Genomic DNA, 13,507 nt, shown 5'->3' on the forward strand with positions numbered 1-13,507 from the left:
ATCACAATCAATCATGAACACCCATCCATCAGCAACTCCAAGAGAATCTACGCTGGTCAATTTCTTACAGATAATTTTAACCTGAGAGCATTTTCAGATTATCCGATCCGATATCTATATCGGACGCCAATACGATATCGGGGCAAGTAAAATGTATGAAATATGATCCGATATCGGATCGGATAATCTGAAAAGACTGAGGGTGAAGATTACGATACGACCCCGTTCCGTTCTTCAAGTAAAACACATCACTCACAGCCGTCAAATGTTGTTTATGGTCGAATTGGATATTTCCACGTTAGTTTTTATTATAGTTTTTAACCATAGACGCAACGCAGCAGGGCTACCACGAAACTCGAAACTCGAAGTTCGTGTCGTGCGGTCCGTATTAATTACGAGAGCGAGAGGACCACACGACACGAACTTCGAGTTTCGAGTTTCGTAGTAGTCGCGGGCCCTATGCCACGAAGTACAAAACTCGAACTTCGTATGTTGCCGTCCCGCTGACGCTTATGTCATTTAATACGCGAGTGAAAGGGACGGTGCGATACGAACTTCGATTTGCGAGTTTCGTAGTAGCCCATCTGAACGATATCGACATACGAGAAAAATGTTATTTTTGTATTTAATTGCAAACAGAAAGAAAAGATTTTCGTACAAAAGTACTTTTCTTCGAGAAATTTCATTGAAAATTGTAACCTAAACTTGACACACTAAAGCAATTCCTACTTTGCCTGTGGTATAAGTTTGTCTATGGTATGTTAAAAAGTGTTGCTAGAATAGCTAATTTTTGGCTAATTTGTTCAATTTTATAGTTATTAATCTCTCGATTTTCTCTCATAACCATAACCACTTCTCACTAACACACGTCGTATCGTAATATAATATTAATTAAATTGTCTTGTCGGTTTGGGTACGTTGTAGGTCACTAGTTAACTGAAATTAAGTATACATTACATCATTTAACCACGCAAGTTTTACAACAATATTATTACACTGATAATGTCCACTGATTTGTCATTATGTTTGATGTCTATCACTGCATTAATAAAATGATTATACTTTGTTATTGAAATCGCCACACCAGTAGGGTTTCAGCCGCCCGGGGCGGAGAAAAATTTGCCACCCTCTTGTTTAGATTTTAAAAAAGCCCCTAGCCTAGCGCCATCTAATGAACACATATAGAAACTTCAACCGTATTCTACATCGCGTTATCGAAGTTTCACAACTCGTACGCATATATACAACTTCCGATGCTCGTCCTTCGGACTTCGGTCCCCAGGCATAACACCTGCCTAGAGAGAGATCTCTCTATTGGAGCCTCCCCCTTCATAAACGCAACCTTCGAAGACATGCAAGATAAGGACGCAGTCTCACAGCAGGCCAGACTAACCACACCGTGCACCACTAGCATGTAACTACATATACCTGGTGTCTACAGTGTGACAACCTCAACTCAACGCTATTAATGTATTACTAATCAGATGAACTCTGCCTCCTATATTAAAGAAAAACTCTGTAAATCAGTGCATTCTGTAAGACTAATTTTCATTAAGTGACACTGTCTACAAACGAAAAAACCGTTGCTACGACACAGAAACCATAGACTTTAACACTTTCCCTCACTTAACTAAAACTGAAACAGATGCATGGATCTACACTCATACACACGATTGTCTTGAGACTTCTCAGGCGTCAAAATGCTGGTCAATTCTGCCCCAATTACTTCTCGGTAAAGTTGCTCATTCTTAGTTAGGTACAACTTTCCCTTTCTCAACAGTACCTGGTTTTTAAGGATTAGTTTTGCAACTTTCCTCTTTAATAGTCTCTGTAACTATTATCTGAAATTTGCTCTAGAGAAATAAAAATGCTCAGTTCATTGATTTTTACACCAACTTCTTATGTGAAAACTAACCCTTCAATAAACTTTTCATTTGATAGTCGTCGAATTCTGATGAAATTTTGAAAGAAATTTATTAGGTACGTTAGATGCATTATTCGGCTTGAATCTCATCTACGCAATCATAAAATTCATCCTCATCTTCATCTTCCACTTCTCCCTCAAATTCGACCGATTCTGACGTCTTTTCCACTAACGGAACAAAAACATCGCATTCTACTATGTTATCCCCCTCTAGTCCAATAGGATTTTCATGATCTTTCGGGGACTCTTCTTGTTCTGATAGTTCTTCTTCTGGGTCTCTCAGCGTAGTCTTGCAATCCTGTGACTTTAACACAAATTCGTACTTCATCGTACCTTTTTCTATAGCATTAGACATCAGAGGTGACTCCTCAAAAATTACATCTCGCGATCGAACCAGACGACTTTCTTGCCGTCGGTAACCCATATACGATAGTCTTCTTCATCATATCCTATAAGGAACGCTTTAATGGCTTTCTTATCCATTTTTTTACGTATCTGTTTAGGGACTTGCACGAAAATCTGCTCCCTATTACACGTAAATGTTCTTTGTTTGGTTCTTTTCAAAACCAAACCTCGTATGGGCTTTTACCCTCGACTCTCGATGTACCTGTCCGGTTCAGTACATAAGCGGAGGTGTTCGTCAATTCTGCCCATAAATCTACTGGAAGTGGCTCTTGCACGGTCATAAGTAACTTAGCTGTTTAGTTAGCTTACCATACCCAATCTGCTCTTTGGTGTAAGGCATAACCAGCTTTTGTTTAATACCATGCTTATTCAGAATGTTTGTTACACATATGTTATCAAAATCTCCCCCATTTTCAATTACCATGGTTTTATTATATGACCTTGAGCTTTAGCTGTCTCGATCATGACATCAAGTTTATTCTTAACTTCGTCTCTACCTTTCATAAAATAAACCAAGCGATAGTTGGAGTAATCATCTTTGAAGACCACATAGTATTTGAACTTTGAATGGCTTTGCTTGAATGGTCCACATAATTCAGTGTGGATAACTGCACCAGGCTTATTAGCTCTCGTTTCTGCACTGACGAGCTTCGATCTGTGAGCTTTTCCACTAACGCAGCCTTCATGCGTATCTTTATCTAAAGCTAGGTTATCTAACTCTCTCTTGACAACCGACTTCAAATGCTTCTCCTTATGATGTGCAAGCCCTTCATTGTATACCTGCTTTGTAGCTACTGCCATGTATACTTTTACTGGTTTAGATGGTAGTACATTTTCGACATCTAACTTGTACAATCCATCACCGTTACTTCTACGTCCTGTCAAACATACATTTTCGTTGATACTCATCTCACACACGGCTTTCTTAGATTTAAATACTGTATTTGGATTGCTGTCATGCGCAGCTAATACTGAAAAGAGGTTTCTCTTGATCTCAGGAACATACCAAACATCTTTTAGGGTAATCAAATTTGTCTTCGACTGTACGATAATGTCTCCTTTACCTTTGGCACATATGGTCTTCCCATCAGCTATAGTGACAAGGTGAGACTCATGAAATCGTTCAAAAGATGTGAACAAATCATACCTATTTGTAATATGGCTTGTTGCTCCATTATCTGCAAACCAACTGTCCTTATCGCACTCAATCCCGAATACTTGTGTATTATGTGTATCTAGAGACAACAAAATCATGCTTGTTCCTTCGGGAGATACAGATTTTGATGAATTACTCTTAGGCGGCTTACCATCACGTATCCACTTCGGACAGTCTCTCACGCGATGTCCAACCTCAAAGCAGTAATTGCACTTCAAAAGTCTGTCTTTTGATTTCTTGCTCTTATTACTAGTGCTTGCATATAGTGCTTCTTCGTTAAGTACAGTTTCCTTACTTGATAAAGCTCTCTCAAAAGCACATAGGTGGCTGGTCAGATTCTCTACAGTCCTCTCAGTTTTTGACATTAAAAGCCAACTGCTTCTAAATGCAAAGTATTCCTCGCTGAGTGTATCTAAAATCTTGCAAACAAGTAGCAATTCTGGCAATGCTGTATTATCATCCGTAGTGATTTCTTGGTTTAAATCATTCCAAATGTTTTTCAGCTTTGACATGTGAGTTGCTATATCGTCAGCTGGATCCCGTTTTGCTCCAAAGAATTTCATGCATAAATTATAGGACTTATCTTCGCTACTGCCGTCAAACAGCCTGTGTAACTCCAGCCATACCTCTCGAGCCGTACTAAATCTCATTACCTTCTTTAAGGTCTCGTCGCTCATAGTTGACGTAAGTATGAGCAGAGCCGAACTGTCCGCTCGTATATACTTTTCTAATTTCAACTCATGTGCGGCGTCACCTGTACCTTGTTGGATTGGCTTGGTCATTGTTCCCTCTATTACATCCATAGCACCGGGTGTGCCTCGCAACATAATCGAAACTTTATACCGCCACGTTTCCCAGTTACTTTTCCTTCTAGGAGGCCGATCTGCACTTTTGCAGCAAACGACTCCATCTTTCACACTAAAAGCCCATAACCTATTAATATATTACTAATCAGATGAACTCTGCCTCCTATATTAAAGAAAACTCTGTAAATCAGTGCATTCTGTAAGACTATATTTTCATTAAGACACTGTCTACAAACAAAAACCGTTGCTACGACACAGAAACCATAGACTTTAACAAAACGCAGCTCACCGCAGCTCGTCGCAGGTCACGCAGTTCAACGCAACTCAGCTCAACGTTCGCCAACAAGGCTCCGAGCAATCACGCACCCAAGCAACTGGCACCTGCAAGCGCCCACATGACGCACAGACTGCATCGCACTCGATGCCGACCTCCGGTCTTAAAAGGGGGGCTAATGTAGCGACTCCTAACGCCATCTAATGAGCACATGTAGAAACTCCAACCATGTTCTACATTACATCGCGCTATCGAAGTTTCACGACTCGGACGCATATACAGCGTGTATATTTGATACTACCTCAAACTTTAACCAGACGAAGATTTAAGTGCTGTGAACCGATATAAAAAAAAAAAATAGAATTAACTACCAGTGTAATTAATTTTTGAAATATTTTGGAGCAGCAATTTAATGCGTACAATAATGAGATACGAAAGAGAAGCGTTCTGTGATAGCTGTCACGTCAACAAGTGCGACGTTTGAATAAAAACAAATAATGATACATTGAGTGCATTGCGTGCTAATTAATTTTGAAAGGAAAATAATAAGTATAATTTTTTCACTAAAACATAATAAAATGCGATTTTTGGACCTTCACTAACTGCCCTTAAAGTTTGAGTTCGACGCTCGTCCGTCGGACTTCGGTCCCTAGGCATAACAGACTGGAGATAGATCTCTCTATTGGAGCCTCCCCCTTCAAATTAAATTTAATTATTGCAGAAAGTTATTGATCTATACTTATTTATAAATAATATAAATTTTCGGGTTCATTCTAATCGGTCCGAATCGTAGGTGCGACAAAATTGTGAAATATATAATTATCTAGACATTATTCAGTATTATCTTATAAATTAAAAATAAATGATTTGTATTTGTAAAAATCGTTAGCTAATTGTCGAATGTTTTACATATTTAGTTGGTTATTTTAGGTTTCTGCAACTGGGCAACACTGCTTGTCTGTCAATTGTTGTCTGTGGTCTTCCGTCGTTCGTTCCGTCTGTAGAAATCTTTCTTTTCTTTCCGTGGCGTTGCTGAGTGTCGTCGGCCGGTGCTCAGCCGTGATTAATTTAAAAAATGACTGAAACATTGAAGCTAAGAGGCACTCTTTGTGGCCACAATGGGTGGGTTACGCAAATTGCGACAAATCCTAAATACCCTGACATGATCCTGTCTTCTTCACGAGGTGAGGTTTTATTTTGATTTGCCTTTATCCGTGCCTATCACTTGAATCACCATAGGAATAAGCTATATTTTATTTTTATTAGAGCCTTCTTGATGTATAATTTTAACATCATTGTATATTTTCTTAACATGATGACAAAATCTTTTGCCACGCGATTCCTGAGCGGCAAGCGGATATGGGGCTGATGTTGACTAATTAGCAACGTCGCACGCCGCCTCCTAAAACATGTAATATATTAGACTTATGTTTCAGACAAGACCCTCATCGTATGGAAGTTGACCAGAGACGAGACCAACTACGGCGTTCCTCAGAAGCGTCTGTACGGTCACTCTCACTTCATCTCTGATGTGGTTCTGTCAAGCGACGGAAACTACGCTCTGTCTGGTTCTTGGGACAAGACCCTGCGTCTGTGGGACCTTGCTGCTGGCAAGACCACTCGTCGTTTCGAAGACCATACCAAGGTGTGACAGGATTACCTATTTTTGTTAGTGATAGAGCCGAAGCGCGGCAGAAGATAGTTGGCGCCTTTGCGAGGCAGAAGATATGAGGATGTGTGTTTAGTGTTAAGCGCCTATGCGAGGCAGAAGACTGAACTATTACGCTGATAGCCATTGTCAGTAAGTAGTAGTTTCTAAGTCCCAATTTTAATTAGAACATCCTTTTTTTTGAGCAATGTGCAATGCGATGCCAACACACAAACTGGTGACAAACTTTTGCAACTATGTGCTATGGCACTCCTACTTTTTAACCTGAGTTTTTAACACTGACAATTTGTACTAATAGCACTAGATAAATAACTAGGATTCAAGCAGTAGCTAACATTCTTTTTCTCACAGGATGTCCTCTCCGTGGCCTTCTCTGTGGACAACAGACAGATTGTCTCTGGTTCTCGGACAAGACCATCAAGTTGTGGAACACCCTTGCCGAATGCAAGTACACCATTCAAGATGATGGACACAGTGACTGGGTGTCATGCGTGCGATTCTCCCCAATCATGCAAACCCCATCATTGTGTCTGCTGGCTGGGACCGTACCGTCAAGGTTGGTGTAGTATTTGGACATTTGTACTTCTAATTTTAGTTGTGATAAATTTGTCACACCATTTTTAATAATTCTAACAGTCAGTCAATCTAAGCTCTCATTTATTTTTTAGTTCATAGGATATTATTGAAACTGCCTGAGAATATTTGCAATCTACAACAAACTAAATAAATAAATGACAAATTTAGAATTTTAACTTTATTTGTTAACAGGTCTGGCATCTTACCAACTGCAAGCTCAAGATTAACCATCTTGGTCACTCAGGTTACCTGAACACAGTAACTGTCTCCCCCGATGGCTCCCTCTGCGCCTCTGGTGGCAAGGATATGAAGGCTATGCTCTGGGACCTGAATGACGGCAAGCGCCTTCACACCCTTGACCACAATGACATCATCACAGCGCTGTGCTTCTCGCCCAACAGATACTGGCTGTGTGCTGCATATGGACCTTCCATTAAGATCTGGGTATGTAGTAATTTAACTTTCATTCACTTCTAATGTTGTTTGGCGGAGATGCCTTAAAGGGAAAAGTTTGGCTCTGTTGTATCTTCGTGTTGTCTATTAGCTGACCTACTAGTAAAATCAAATGCTATTCTCATCCATTCGAAGGTCTACCAGTAGAGATTGTTTAAAGGCTTTATAGATGTATCTTTATTTTGGTCAATAATTGACATAATTTACTGTTATTTTGGTAGGTACAAAAAGTGTATATAGTATTCCATGGCACCAACGTTTCAAATGCAACAAAATTGACATGTTCTTTATTTTGTTCAGGATCTGGAAAGCAAGGAGATGGTGGAGGAACTCCGCCCTGAAATCATTAATCAAACACAGAACTCCAAGTCGGACCCGCCCCAATGCCTCTCCCTCGCCTGGTCCACAGACGGTCAGACCCTCTTTGCTGGTTACTCCGACAACATTATCAGAGTATGGCAGGTGTCAGTCTCAGCGCGATAAAGTGGTTTCATTTATTTTTGTGCTTCTAATTTCAATGTGAATGTGAAAAAAATAAATGAAAGGACTGACATGAATTTGTTTTCATTGTAATACCATTCTGTATATACATAAGTAAATGATACCATCACTATTGACATCAATCCATTGGTATGTTAAGTAAATGTAATTTGGTTACTCAATGCTAGTCTGCATAACAATAATTTGTTTGATCAAATGTAGATAAAAGTATTCATACATAATTCATTTTATATCCTTCATAATGTGTACCAAATTAGATGGTATGAAATGTGTAAATAATAATTCTATAAATAGTTAGAATTTGTATTTTTAAGTTAATTAAAATAGTTATTTAAAATACCCAAACACATGCTCTTATTAATAATACTATTTCACCTTGAAGTTGATTCCATCACCTAAAACTTATTCAATATTGTTCAATGGCAGACCATGCTCGTCTAAAAGGTGTGATCCATCTGTGACTTCAGTTGGTCCTTGTCCAACTTTGGTGTAGATTACATTTTTTATCAAGTCCTTCTTGGTCTCTGCTGTTACTGCCAGCTTTTCTAGAAAATCACTGCTAACCAGCTCTGATGTTGATTCAAGACCAGTGACCAAGTTATCTGGTGTAGTAGAGGGAAAAAAGTGTTTTATAATTGAAATCATTTTTGGCACTTCTTCCTCAAGAAGGTACAAACAGGCATTAGGTCCTGCATCAAAGGTATAAGCCACTTTAATTCCACCACAAAGATCATTGTATTTGTGAATGATCTCAATTATCTTATGAGATACTTCTGTCAGGTACACAAAAGGTGGATAGGAGTCCATACAAACAGCATGAAATTGGTTGCTGTCTTTCATGGTAATCTCTGCAAATTTTGGGAAGTTTCTTTCCTTGATTGACTGGATAATGCTTGTAGTTCTTTGGGGTACACAATGCTGAATGCGGTGTTTGAGGAGTTCTGAAGTCTGGGCTGTAATATTCATGCCTCTTGTAGAACTAGTTTTCTTGGCTTTGTCACCTACAACAAGGATAAGTGCTCTCATTTCAGGCCAATGTGAAGCTTCAGCAATCTGAGTTGCGACCGAGTCTTTTCCACTTGGGTCTGTACCAGCGTGCCATTGCACAAATCCGCCGTAAACACTTCTGCATGCGCTGCCAGACCCCAATCTTGCTACACAACTCACGTCTGACTTCAAATTATACAATTTCGCCAACGCTGTTACTAAGCAGGCATATCCTGCTGCAGAGGAAGCCAGACCCGCTGCTGTTGGAAAGTTATTTACAGAGCATACGCGAACATTCCAAGAAAGAAAATCGTCATCGACACTTTTTTCTTTAGCTGCTATGGACTTAATGGCATCAAGACAATTAATCAGTCGTTTATTTGAGAACGATTCTTTTTTGCCGTTGAGCCATATCTCGTTGCAAGTAATATTCGAACTAGCAAATACAGATGTTTTAGCACACATCACACTTGTGTCTAAAGTAGCACTCACGGAGTCATTTAACGGTAATATCAGCTCTTCGTCACGTTTTCCCCAGTATTTTATGACGGCTATATTAACAGGGGCGACGACCGTTACTACCGAACTACTCATTTTTTTATTTTCAATACCTGCGTTAAAATAATTTCAAACACGTCTACACTGGCGCGGAAATTGACGATATTGCTTATGCTCATTGCTGAGTACGCAAGTTTTGACACAAGTCTAGCTTTCTTTTTTGTTTTGACGTGGAAGGTGTATAGATTTACCAGCCCGGATAATACCGACCCGATTATTCGTGGACACACCCATAGGAAACGTCGCCCGAATTGTTGACACTGTTCTGTTCGAGTACTCGTAATAAACGCAGCAGTCTGTCTGCACAAATCAATAATTAGGAAATTACTTGTTTGATCTCGTTCGTAAAATTTAACTTAATTACAATAAAACTCTACTACTAATAAATATGTTTACTACACCCATGAATGGTAAATATTAATTTTAGTTTTGTTTCAACGAACAACGCCATCTCTTAGCAGATTGGTGTTTTTGAGTCTCGAAGTCTTGAATAAGCAGATAGTGCATTTTTGTCTTGCATTCCGGGTCGGACAGACATTAACGTGCGTTTATTACCGCATCCACTCGTTCTCTTCCGTATACTTTTGTGTTATCATTATCAATACACACAATCATTAACTTTTATGTTGGCTTTTTGTGATGGGTCAATAGATTAATAGTTTCTTTACAAATGTTAAATATTTATTTAACATTATACAATTTTACAAAATGTTTAATTTTGTCCATACTTGCCTAACTAGACATTGTATCATCATCAATCATTCCAGCCTATATACGGCCCACTGCTGGGCACAGGCCTCCTCTCAGAACAAGAGGGCTTGGGCCATAGTTCCCACGCGGGCCCAGTGCGGATTGGGAACTTCGCACGCACCATTGAATCGCTTCGCAGGTTTGTGCAGGTTTCCTCACGATGTTTTCCTTCACCGCAAAGCTCGTGGTAAATTTCAAATGTAACTTAAAAATGTAAAAAAATCCGCACATGAGTTTCGAAAAACTCAGAGGTGCAAGCCGGGGTTCGAACCCACGACCCTCTGCTTGAGAGGCGATAGGTCAAACCACTAGGCCACCACGGCTTAGACATAGTATGTTTACTCATAAAATGATTTGATAAAATCTTAAAATAGTACATTATCCAGTAATTTTTAACATACCAGTTGCAAAGCAATTTTAAATTGGCCATTTATTTGGGTAGAGTGGAAATATGTAATAACGAAAATACAAACTGAGACATGGATGCACAGAAAAACCAGAAAAAGAGACCAGCGCTGCGTGCTATAACCCCTACACCACCGCTGGACAAAGTAACAAATTTGGAGTTGAAATAAAAAAAAAAATAAAAAAGACCAAAAAACCAATCATAATATGTAATAAAATTGTGACAAACTATAAGGTCCGTTTATTTGTAATGTTTTTGAATGACTGTAATGGGGTACAGTCATCAGCAGAAGTTGATAAATAGTTGTCCTCAAAATAATCTACATACTCTCTTATTACCTTGGCAGTAGAGTGTACTTGGATAATTTTAAGCACCACTACAGGCTCATCCACTTCTGCTGCTGACTGTACTTCAAGTGATTAGTGTGTGAGCAACACAATAATCATAACATGTCAAAGTTTAGTTTGCTTGTTGTAGTGAGTGTAAATCAATGAGATAAAAAAAAATTGTTGCATGCCTAATAAATAGTTTGCTGTACTTAAATCTCTACTACACATAAATTAACATTAAATATAAAAGAAATATCTTAGAACATTAAAACCTTTGTTTATTTCAAGAGCACAAGGTATTCACAGAGCTCTCTCATCAAACTTGCATTGTTAATCTCCTTAAATGTGCTGGTTTCTAAAGCACTTACATTCTTTTTAATGAATTTCATAGCTGTAGCTTTTAAATCGTCCGAGTTGTACATGTCAGCTACTATGAGAACCTCTAGTACATTATCTGTGGTCAGTTGCTGGCCCAGTGCATGCTGGGATAGCTCTCTGAGGCCTTTGAGGTCATATTTATCTGCTAGCATCAGCAAATTAAACCAGTTACTGTTCTCTAAATCTTTCACAGTCCCAGTGTAGATAAACTCCAATATGCAACTAAGGTCCTCTTTCCCCACATCTACCAATTTAACATAGTTGTTTAGGCTCTCAGCTGTAGCATCCTTCAGCATGGCTTTAAACACCTCGCTGTGTACAGCCAGAATTGCTTTATGTACTTGGAACTTTTCCCCATCAACTGATTCTATAGTGAAGTCGCAACCTATGGACTCTGATAGTATTGCACCAAAATCATGACTAGCTTTAACATCTTCAATGATTTCGCGATTTATACCAATGCTCTCTGGATATGAGATAGCTATGTACAATTTCTTATCTTTTAGTTGATCAACATCTAGTTCAGAAAAGCTGTAGGTGGTTATGTAGTTTATGGCTCTCTCAGGTACATTGTCAAATTTGTGTTCCTTAGTGATTGAAGAGAGGAAGGCCTTGCCATTCTTTTTGTCTACCTTTATGTCATTGCCCTCGTTGACTGCGATTGTGAATGAGCCCTCATGGCGATTTGTGACAAATAGGTGAAGGAGAAATATGGACCCAATATTTTCTATCTTAGCAGTGAATGAGTAATCCAGTACGTCGTTAATATAAGTGTTCCCGATGTCGTAAAAGTGAGGACGATGAAGCTTCTCGTAGATCTTCTCAAGAGCCAACCACCTTGTGTCCCGTGTCTGACAGCTCCTGCCGCGCCAGCTCACAATATCGGCGTTTTCCTGGAAAATATTTGGGATTGATTACGCATGTCGCACAAAAAGTATGATTCATATCATAACTATTGGAAGAAAAAAGTAAGTATCGATACTTTACCGGCACATTATCCATACTATCTTCGTCCATATTTTCAACAGTGCTTTTCTTGCTTATTTTTGGTGAACTCATTTTTTTCAAACAAAACTAACTATCTGTTATTGCACCACTAAATTACAATAATGTGAAACACCACAGAAAAAACATTGCTTGACAGTTATTTGACATTGACACTGAAAGCACGTTTTTTAATGAGGATTGAGGGCTATCGTTTTTTGTCTTTTTAGATGGCGCCACTGTTGCGTGAGGTTTTTAAGTGTGGCTTTGAAAGTCTGTTACAAAGAGTATTGTAATGTATAGGAGTGTCTGTTATTACGGTCGTGAAAACAAAAATTAGATTAAATTCATATTTAATACATCTTTAAACCGTACCATAAAAATATTGAGCAACCACAGTGTTGCGTAGACCCGTTTTGTCCGGAAAAAAAGGAGGACAAAAGTTTCCGAAAGACAAAACTATCTCAAAACACAGACATTCACTGGCCCGTGTAACGCATAATTGCCATAATTAATTTCAGGTAACGCAAAATATTCACAAAATTATTCTAATTGTAAATAAACCCGCGTAGCTCGCCCAAAAACTATGAGATTTGACATTTCGGAGACCTCACCTCACGCTACCTACACTAGCGCCTCTAGCGGCGAATTCATACGCGATAGCCCTCATTGGTACTTGCATGCAACATTAAGGCGCGGCCTCATGCAAGTCGCTCGACGCTCGTTTATAAATCTGGTCACGTGACATATAGCGATAAAGCTGAAAATGTTGAGCAACTTACTGCTGTATGCAATCGCTCATCGCTACAGCAGGGTTACTACGAAACTCGAAGTTCGCGTCGTGCGGTCCCTCTGACACTTATACTATTTAATACGAGAGCGAGAAGGACCGCACCACACGAACTTCGAGTTACGAGTTTCGTATATAGCAATAAAGCTGAAAATGTTGAGCTTCAAAATGGGAAACAGTAATGTGTTGACACTGATAAACCCATTTTTGGTACTTCTAAACAAACGACATTAATTTTAATTAATCAATTTCCAAACAAACACTGTCATATTTTGACAAATAGGATAAAATAAATTTGATAAATAGGGAAATTCAAAATAGGATCACGTGACCAGATTTGTCGCAAACGAGCGACGAGCGACTAGCTGATTACCGATTTAAGTCGCGGGAAATTCAAAATGGGGTCACGTGACCAGATTTATCATCGCTGGAAACGAGCGTCGAGCGACTGTATGGGTCCGCGCCTTTACTGAGGATTGCTCTTTTTTATTTTAAACTATTTTGTTAAAAATAATACTTAAAATGTAAGTTCACTGTGTACTACTGGGTATTCTTATTTTG

At 39.0% G+C, this 13,507-nt stretch overlaps 3 protein-coding genes across 3 annotated transcripts; 1 reads left to right on the plus strand and 2 right to left on the minus strand.

Annotated features, from left to right (window-relative positions):
* The first annotated feature begins 5,546 nt into the window (after positions 1–5,546).
* Positions 5,547–7,816, plus strand: LOC141441368 (small ribosomal subunit protein RACK1-like). The gene is given in 7 exon segments (XM_074106091.1): positions 5,547–5,749; positions 6,002–6,210; positions 6,586–6,637; positions 6,640–6,732; positions 6,735–6,790; positions 7,003–7,254; positions 7,564–7,816. Coding segments are annotated over 7 exon segments (954 nt in total). The 5' UTR covers positions 5,547–5,640; the 3' UTR covers positions 7,747–7,816.
* A 230-nt stretch (positions 7,817–8,046) lies between these two features.
* Positions 8,047–9,775, minus strand: Mvd (mevalonate diphosphate decarboxylase). Its single transcript, XM_074106088.1, has one exon. The coding sequence runs from the start codon at positions 9,343–9,345 to the stop codon at positions 8,167–8,169; it is 1,179 nt and encodes a 392-aa protein (XP_073962189.1). The 5' UTR covers positions 9,346–9,775; the 3' UTR covers positions 8,047–8,166.
* A 1,280-nt stretch (positions 9,776–11,055) lies between these two features.
* LOC141441367 (uncharacterized) lies at positions 11,056–12,337 on the minus strand. Its single transcript, XM_074106090.1, has 2 exons — positions 12,160–12,337; positions 11,056–12,065 (listed from the first exon to the last, which is right to left on the minus strand). Exons 1-2 carry the CDS (start codon positions 12,229–12,231, stop codon positions 11,073–11,075), a joined length of 1,065 nt encoding a protein of 354 aa, XP_073962191.1. The 5' UTR covers positions 12,232–12,337; the 3' UTR covers positions 11,056–11,072.
* Between the last annotated feature and the right edge of the window lie 1,170 nt (positions 12,338–13,507).

Source organism: Choristoneura fumiferana, chromosome 23, assembly GCF_025370935.1.
Source record: "Choristoneura fumiferana chromosome 23, NRCan_CFum_1, whole genome shotgun sequence".
Lineage (NCBI taxonomy): Eukaryota > Metazoa > Arthropoda > Insecta > Lepidoptera > Tortricidae > Choristoneura > Choristoneura fumiferana.

Coding starts and splice junctions, on each gene's coding strand:
- Mvd (XM_074106088.1), bottom strand. CDS start 9,345: ATGAGTAGTTCGGTAGTAACGGTCGTCGCCCCTGTTAATATAGCCGTC.
- LOC141441367 (XM_074106090.1), bottom strand. CDS start 12,231: ATGAGTTCACCAAAAATAAGCAAGAAAAGCACTGTTGAAAATATGGAC. Junction 12,066..12,159: donor ATAGTATGGATAATGTGCCG/GTAAAGTATCGA, acceptor AATATTTTCCAG/GAAAACGCCGATATTGTGAG.